This window comes from Spinacia oleracea, chromosome 3 (assembly GCF_020520425.1).
Source record: "Spinacia oleracea cultivar Varoflay chromosome 3, BTI_SOV_V1, whole genome shotgun sequence".
Lineage (NCBI taxonomy): Eukaryota > Viridiplantae > Streptophyta > Magnoliopsida > Caryophyllales > Amaranthaceae > Spinacia > Spinacia oleracea.
This window is the reverse complement of record NC_079489.1, coordinates 14,610,130-14,619,406: the sequence shown is the minus strand read 5'-3', so window position 1 is coordinate 14,619,406 and position 9,277 is coordinate 14,610,130. Positions and strand designations below refer to the sequence as shown.

Genomic DNA, 9,277 nt, shown 5'->3' with positions numbered 1-9,277 from the left:
GTTGCGGCAACCAAGAATTGTGAATTGCATCAGATGGATGTTGACAATGCGTTCTTGCACGGTGACCTCGATGAGGAAGTGTACATGAAATTTCCCACGGGTTTCAATGTTGGTAAGACAGGAATGGTTTATCGTCTGAAAAAATCTCCTTATGGTCTGAAACAAGCACCAAGATGTTGGTTTGCTAAGCTAGCCGCATCGTTGTGGAATTATGGTTTTCTTCAATCTTATTCGGACTACTCACTATTTATAAATTATATACTTATTTATAATTTATTACTTACCATTTATTATTTATTATTTACTCCGTATTATTTATTATTTATTATTATTATTGTTAATATTATTAGTAATAAGTTCCAATAAGTTTAGATAAGTTTCAATAAGTTTCAATAAGTTCAGGTCAAATAAGTTGAACAGAACGCCCCCTTCAGTGTATAATAAATATTATAAGGCAGATTACCAATTGTTTGTTGGTTCAGTGATGAATGGGGCTGAACTCGGTAGGGAGTACCATGTGTTAGATCCCCGTAACAAAATTGGAAGGGGACTTGAACCTATCCACCCAAAACTCGCCCCGAATCCGGATTAGCCATAAGGGTGAACCGGGTGTTAACCCCAAATAAAAAATTATAAGACATCATAGACAGAAAAAATGTTTAAAAATTACCCGGCATCAATTCGAGTTTGAAGAACATTTTCCCACCGATTAATAATATTAAATGTTTGAAGAACTTTTCCCGAATTTAGGTTAGGTAAACCTTCATGGAATGAGATGTAACACTTATGAGTTATGACTGATTAATAAGATGGTTAATCAATACAGATAGAATAGTATAATTAAAGTTTATGAATATTTTACAATATCAACGTTTGTGTATTAGAATAACTCACTGCCTACTGGATATAAAGCAATAGGATAATCAAAGATCAAGGCATTACTATATTTTGTAGTCATAATATATTACAAGATTAGAACTAGTATTAACGGGTGTTATAAGTTGCTTCCCAACAATTGGTATCAGAGCATATCAATGATAGTATCATACGCTCTGTTACAATTGCTGCAATGCCACTATAACACATCTTGTCCTTGTGGAGTGTTTAACCTAAGCAATAATTTTGAAGCTTTATATTAAGGACTTGGATTACACCTTTTTTTTTTTAGCGATGTGGTTTTTATGTTGCTGTTTTTTATGTTGATCTGCTAGTATGTGGCTTACTATCTTCTTTTTAGTTGAGTTTTGTTGTTTCCTGAGTAGGTTGTTGGTTTTTTTTTTCTTTTAAACAAATTAATTTATTGATAAAAAGTCATACGACATATACATAAAGATTTAAATCTAACAAATATATAACAATCGAATCAAATAAAAACTTCATTTCACCATAGCTACGATCGTAGTATATCAAACATTCTGTACACCCTCTTTTATATCGCTGTGATGACAGCCTTTATTAACGAGGGGTCTAAAGAGGGGGCAACCGTAATGCACATGTGTACACGTAATCACTTGGAATGATAAATGACGTAATGCACATGTGTAGTTGATGAATTTAATTCATCTTTTCACTTTAATGGACTACATGCGTATTGGTCAAATATTGAGCTGAGAAGAATGTCGAATCTATAGTAATAATAATCTATTACTATATACTAAAAGAGACACCAGGAATGACACGTGTTAATTCCTGGTATTATTTTTTCCCGCCAAAAATCAGTTTCTCAAAAAAGTTTATCTGTTTGATTTTATATTTATTCTTTACCTTTTTTATAGACTATTTATGTATGGAAACAGAATTTAGTTTATAAATTATGGCGGCGTAATAATAGTTATTCTAAATTGGTAATATTTTAGTCAAATCGCTATATTAATATAATGGAAAATATATCCTTCAATATTTTGGTCAAATTACCATATTAGCATTTTAAATATGCATATTAGATAAATAAATTTAAATGAGTATGTTAAAAATGTTATAACTATGCAGTAGTTTGGGAGATATTCTGTTAAATATTTTGTAAAAAAGATTATCAAAATCCGTGCGTGCACGGGATCTAATCTAGTATATTAAAAGGCGTTGTAGAAAACGTCTATGTGCCATGTAGTACTATTCCCTTTACGCCACATCATTCACTCACCAAGTGGTATGCCATGTCATGGATTACCAAAAATCAATACAATGAGGTTCGAACTCTAGACCTCATGTCTGATTGATATTTCATATTACCATCTTAACCAACCACCAATTATGGTTTATTTCTTCACATTAATTTATCAATAAATGTTAACATGAAGTCTAAACCAACTAATTTTTTATTTGATTTTTTATTTTCTATGGAATATTTTGAAAAAAATAATAAAGAATTAGGACAACTATGAAGAAACATGATGTCATGAATATCATAAGCATCAACTATAGAAATATCTTGCATGGCTGCTTATATTTAATTTGGTGTTATTAATTTGAAGCACTTAGTTGCACTAGAAAACAAATTATACAAATTGTAAGATTATCTAATTGAAAAATTACTTTGTATGATAAATGACGTAGTGTGTGTTTGTAGTTGACAAATTTAAATGATTTTTTTCACTTTATGGTATACATGCATTTCGTCAAATATTGAGCTCAAAAAAAATCTAAAATTGTAACTTTTAAATGTAGCGACCAGGGCATCGACCGGGCCACACACTTGTTATTATTGAGGGGGGGGGGGGGTGGGTGTGTAGCAGATAAATTATTATACTACGTAGAAGCTAAAGCATGCAACTAGGCAGGGAAAAATACAAAGAGGGACGTATGTGATGGCCACTTATATATAATCGATTGTGTCGTGTACATGGTACATAATGATTAATTATTTGCCAATGCATTCCGTCCATAATACTCGCCCCGTTTTGACTTTTTGCACTATTCACATAATTCGATTTGACCTTTTTTATTTATAGTATATGAAAACAAATGTTAGTATATAATATATTGTTGGTTTCATCTCAATATATATTTTCAAAATATTAATATTTTATAAGATTTTATAATATATAGTTAAAGATATTAGTGGTTAAAATTGTGCATTGACTAGCGTGTCCAGTCAAAACGGTTCGAGTATCAAAGGACTGATGAAGTATCTTTTATGTAAAAGAAAAGTACTACTCCGTAGTCCAATAGTCCGTACATTATACTCCATATTATTTTATTGTTAAAAAATTAGACCACCCTGGTGGCTTAAAGCAACTACTAAAACTCAATTTAGAAAGCAAGAAAGTCCATTGGGAATTGAGAAAATAAGCATTTGCATTAATAGAGGATTAATGTTACAATTCCATTACAAATGTGGGACTTGTCAACGTATTCATGTTATAACCATAAACTCACTATAATCTAATGATCTATCAGTGTGAATTGCTCTTATGAAATTAGTAAACAGTTGCGTATACCACATTGTTAAGGTTAGTCAGAGTAAGCTACCTAAATCAGAAATTGTTAACGAGTGCGATTCTGGAATCCAATCCAAGGAAAATTCGGCATATCTGCAAACTCTGTATTTGCAAAACAAGGCTGATCATCAACAGCAAGTATTGCAACTTAATCAAATCAACAGTTGCAACGTCTGACATTACAGATTGTTCAAACAAATAACAATGTTTTAGCAAGTTGAAGGCCAGATTTCAGTTCGACTTTCTACCTTATATAAAACGAGTCTAAATTAAGGCATGTAACAAGTTACAATTCTTTGACAGGGGAAAAAATGGAAGTACATTTGACATAAAGCTACATGCCTTCGCGTTTGTTAATGATCCATGAAAATAACCCTCCTTACAATCTTGTTCAATCACCATCTTCTGTATCCAATCACGGAACTTCCATTTTCCTTTTTTGACTCGAAACTGTTTCTGATGCAAAACCATCACAAATTCTAGTTCAATCACCTTAAAAAATAGTGTTGAATAAGAGAGTATATGTGATGCTCACCTAAATATGGAACTTGATTCTCCTTGATGGTCTCTTATTTTAACTGCAGCCAACTTTCTTGTCAAAGACTCTGCAAGATCAACTTCTGTATCGACTACTACTGCTGTCATTGCTCTATCAAGATCTTTATCCTCATCTGCATTGTAGAAACACCCTCGTATTTTTGCATCAGTCACAAGCTCCTTCCACACAGATCCACTTTTCATTAATGTGGTTCCATTCCCTACTACCCATAGACAGAACCTACACAAATTACAAACAACCAACAACATTCAAAATTTCAGGAAAAACTACCCTTTTCTAGCTTTTACTTCATACACCAGGAGCTGGAAATTTAAGACCCACCTTGCTCTGGTTAGGGCTACGTTTGTCCTTTGATGATTGGATAGGAAGCCAACTGATCCATTTCCATTGCTTCGAACAGTTGAGATTATAATTACATCCTCTTCTCCGCCTTGAAATCCATCAACAGAACGAACACTCACTGAGAAACCACTATCCTTGTAATTCACATATTGGCTGTTATGGCCTAATTTTTTTAACCTTTCAAACAGGCTTCTTCCAAAATCAGCATTATCAGCAACCTTAAAAAAGAGTAGAACAAAGTTAGAAAACGAGAAACAAACTAATATAATTAGCAGTTAATTCAGACTCAGACCTTGCTTTGAACCATTGCTGGCAGCTGCTTATCATCCCCAATCAAAATTGCATTCTTGAGACCTGGGATTTGCAAAGGAATCAATGACTCGCATTCTTTAAGCTGAGCAGCTTCATCAATGACCAACATTTCCACTGGTTCCATGCCCTCAGTTTGCATTTTTGCAGAACTCGAGGCAGTACAGAAAATCAACTGAGCATTTTTCAAGCAGACATTCTTGGTTGTTTGTATGTCTGAAAACGATAAGATTGGAAGATTGAATTGCTCAGGAAGAGACTTAAGAATTTGAAGAAACTCTTCTCTCTTCATAGTTAATCTATGGTTATGATCAACTCTTCCTCTTGCATCTTGAAGGATTTTGAGTAGATCAAGCAGGATAATCATGCTCTTTACTGCATCCAATGTAATGAATGATGTTGGTAGGTGTGTGTATAGATTTTTCATCATGAAACCTAAACGTTCTCCAATAGAATAGAATCTATTCTCCACAAACTCTTGGAATGAAAACAACTTATCATAAGATTTATCCTTTCGACCCTTCTTGTTCTTGTCGCTTCCTTTCATCGATTGATCAATGACATCTTTCCAGTGCTTTCTTCTTTCATCCCTCTTCCACCCTTTACCCTTAGCATCATCATCACTTTCATTGCCATCTTCATTTTCATCCTCCTTATCATCGCGTACCCCTCTATCTAGCAAGTATTTTCGGTATTGCTCTTCAGGAAGTTCAAGTAAAGATATCATTGAATCCAAAGTATGCTTCCAGCCATCTACAGGTGAAAGGCATTTAGAGAGGACTTCAGCTCTATAGTCCAAAAACACATCTAAGAGCTCATCATGATCATCCACCTTCATTCGCTCACCATTTCCAAACAGAATTACATCACCCAAGCCATAAGTATCATACTTGAGAGACTCTGACAGTATCCCCATAAGCCATTTCGTGAGTTGAAGAACTGCTATATTAGTCGGAGCACAAGCTAAGGTCCTGCATTTCAATTTGAAAAGTGAAAATAAAAGCGAAGCAACTGTTTTCGTCTTCCCTGTCCCTGGAGGACCCCATATGAGCTTCACATTGTCTTTCTGATGTGAGCATTTTCTCATCAAAATACTGCTAAAAACAGCAGATTTTTGTGACTCGTCTAACTTTAAAGAATCCATTGCCCCTCGCACACTTGAATCCACATTGCTAAATTCCCCACGAGAGACGCATATAGTGCAATCCTCACCTGCCTTTAATCACACACAAAAAAATCCAAATACTGTGAGTTTTGACATTTCTAGAATGTTTTCTAATTAAAATTTGTAATATCACACCAATGTGTTACATTACATTCCACATTACAGTAATCAAATTTAAGATTTAAGGTGATTTCTCTACTTAGCTTCCTAATCTGCAAATTTCAATACAGATAAGTCATAAGAATGAAGAAGAATATTCCTATAGACAGAGAGAATGTTCCTTACATAAGAAGTAGGCTGAAGAACCTTAAGAACAAGGTCCATACTCACACCTTGAGGTTCAGGATTCAATGCTTTCCATATCCTCATATTCGTTATCAAGTTGATCAAATAAGTGACAAAAACTCTTACACCCTTTTCAACCTTAACCCCCTTAGGTAGTAATTTCGAACCATCAATCTCCTTGGATGTGAGAATTCGAGTCATATCAGAATCATCTTCCATTGTAGCAACCAAGGCAATAACAAAGGTTTCTCCAGGCTTATTCAAATCTTCAATCTTTCGCGGCTTGGTATTTGAAAGAACAATGAGGTCCCCTGCCTCAGGCTCATAATGTCCTCCATTGTTCTTGAAATCTGTAATTTTTTTGGTCAAAATGTTGTAATAAAACTCCTTAGGAGGCTTGTAATCCTTGGAGAACTCGATACGTGAAATCTCACAAGCAGGGGCATTGCCTACTGATTCCATTCCTGAGCATAAACTCGCTCGAGTTTCCTCCACGAGTGGGATTTTGAACGCATTTGTGTACTCACTAGTTGATGAAAACACATTTGGAATACGCTTCGCCTATTAATAATCATAATATTTCAAATGATTGGTTAGTTTTTGGCTAACCAAATAACAAGCCTTTCGGTATCACGGTTAGTTTCCAGTTTTTGGTTTTTTGGTTAGTTTCCAGTTTTAGGTTTTTGGTTATAAAAGTCATGTGATTTAGATTGAATCATACACTAAAAAATAGTCATCCTTATAGCAATCATGTTGATTTTGAAAACTGACAACAAAAAACTGAAAACTACTTTTTGTGGTTTTCATATTTTGGTTTTTAATTTTGTAAAAAACAAAAAAGTGGAAACAAAAAAACAATACCGAACGGGGTAAGGGGTTGGTATTTACAACATTCCCCGAGGAGTTGCCTCACACAGTTCTCCTATATCCCATATCGAAATAATAACGACACTAAATGTGCTTTAATTATTAATTAGAATAATATAATATTGCCCAACTAGATTTTCTTTATCTTTCCTTTAAAAAAAACAAAATAATTTCTTTATCTTTCCATTGAAAAAATAAAAGCCATCCGGCATGATGGTCTATGTTTTTTAAACTCTTTAACGTTTTGGTTCCGAAGTTTTGACGATAAACAATTGGCAAAAATAATTTTTCCATTTTTCTTCACAATGTAAAACAACTTTTTCCTTCGAAAAATAAACAATATCACATTGTCCTCTACTTTATTTTTTCCAAAGTATTTTTGCCTTGAATTACATTTTTTTACTTCTGTTAAAACAAAACGAAGCGTTATAAAATCAAATTGGGACAGAGGCATGTAAAGCAGCAAAATAATGTTTTGAAATACTCAATCTTAAATCAAAACCAAAACATACAAATAGTGAATGAGCAACATACTAAAAATATAATAAAATCAAACAGTTATAGGGAAGACTATCAGTTTATTTTTGAAGTTCCAAATATAAATTAGTCAAATATCAATGCTAATATCGTTTCAACACTAGAAAAATTTTAAGAAGTTAAATTGCACCCAAATTTCAATTCGTACTACTATCTATAATGTACTCGTACAATTAAGTACTCCCTCTGTCCCGGAATACTCGACCCGGTTTGACCGGCACAGAGTTTAAGGGACTTGAATTGACTTATTTAATTTAATAGGTAGTAGTTGATAGTGGGGTATTATTTTAATGTAGTTAGTGAGAGGTGGGTTAAGAGGTGGGGTTGGGGGAGAGTAGGGGTTGAATTTTTAATTATTTTTTGTATGGAGTAGGGGGTAGGGGTGGAGTGAGAAATAATATAATATTGTTAGAATATTTCCATTTTTAGAAACAGGTCAAGTATTAAGGGACGGTCCGATAAGGAAAACAGGTCAAGTATTCCGGGACGGAGGGAGTACTCTGTATTATAAATTTACATGAAAATCACGTAGTTAAATGATACCTTATCCTTGTAAAGATTCCTATTAAGGACGTCGCGCAAGGACCAAGAAAACACCAAATCTAGTAAACCTGTGCTCGCCCCTTCCAATTTGTTTTGTCTAGTAGACTTGTCCATATTGCCAAATACCAATGATCAACCTCTGCTTAAAAGTTAAAACAATATGTCAGATTTTCAAATGAAACACAAAATTCTTAATAATAAGAGAAAATGTTACTTTTGTCGTACGAGGTTGATGTTGAGTTGGAGTGAAACTCTTAATCAAGCAAAATGTTCCTACAAATTAAAGAGAAAGGCAAATTATAAGAATAAAAGCAAAAGGTACTGTTTGTTAGCATAACTTACATGCTAGGTAAACACTTAAGAAGACAAAGATGAAGATGAAGATGAAGATGAAGATGATGCTTAATTTGTGATTAACTGTTTGTTAACTTTTTATAGAAAATGTAAGTGAATGGTAATCACTTATCAGCAGTGGAAGTTAAACAGGCTTATGGAAAATTGGAAACCAAATGGTCTAGGAAATATGCGTAATATTCATTGATTTTAATTTACTCCTACTCTGTACTTACTTTTACTGCTATTTCAAGCTGTAATTTTTTATCTTTTCTCATTTCTACAAAAAAGAAAAATTAGTATATCCATAATGGAAGGATACTCGTCCTAACACCAATGACTAAGAGTTTTTATCTTATTTTTACAACGCACGTACATTATATTGTAGTTACTAGTTAAGCTCTTTGAATTGGTTTGTGGAGTGACAATTTCATTTGAGTCGGTTGTTCCGGTGTTGTAAAGATGGAAACAATGGGCTTCGAATGAAGGCCCTTTTGTATGTGTTGAAGATCTTGCTTGTTTGAATGAGTAGAGTCCGAATTCACCTGCACAAGAGCAAAGTCACTAGCCTCGGGGGTGTTTCCGAGGAAAGCCCCTCCGATGCCTAAGTAAGAACGATGCTCGGATTCTAGAGAGAAGTTCTCTAGAAGAGTAGTCTTAAGGCGATAAATTGGACGTACCTTGAGGTGTGAGCCTTGGCGGCCTATTTATAGTGTTTGCATAATAAATGCCCATAGGTCATTTATTGCTTTTGGGCCTTGGGCCTTGATGGATGGCTGACTAGCCATTGGTAGGTTTGATGCTGTTTGTTTAGAGCCATTGGGCTTTGGACTTAGTGGCCCAATTGAGAATCAATTGGGAGCCCAAACAACATGCCCCCCAGACCCGGTCCATTTAGAA

At 34.2% G+C, this 9,277-nt stretch overlaps 1 protein-coding gene across 2 annotated transcripts; it reads right to left on the bottom strand.

Moving 5' to 3' along the window:
• Positions 1-3,501: 3,501 nt before the first annotated feature.
• Positions 3,502-8,767, bottom strand: LOC110798337 (uncharacterized). 2 transcript variants are annotated; one of them, XM_056838769.1, is made up of 7 exons: positions 8,270-8,767; positions 8,045-8,183; positions 6,098-6,658; positions 4,631-5,863; positions 4,318-4,556; positions 3,973-4,215; positions 3,502-3,887 (listed from the first exon to the last, which is right to left on the bottom strand). In XM_056838769.1, exons 2-7 carry the CDS (start codon positions 8,156-8,158, stop codon positions 3,833-3,835), a joined length of 2,445 nt encoding a protein of 814 aa, XP_056694747.1. In that variant the 5' UTR covers positions 8,159-8,183; positions 8,270-8,767; the 3' UTR covers positions 3,502-3,832. The 2 variants fall into 2 exon arrangements, with proteins under 2 accessions (XP_056694747.1, XP_056694746.1); XM_056838768.1 differs by having other exon boundaries at positions 3,503-3,893.
• Positions 8,768-9,277: the final 510 nt, after the last annotated feature.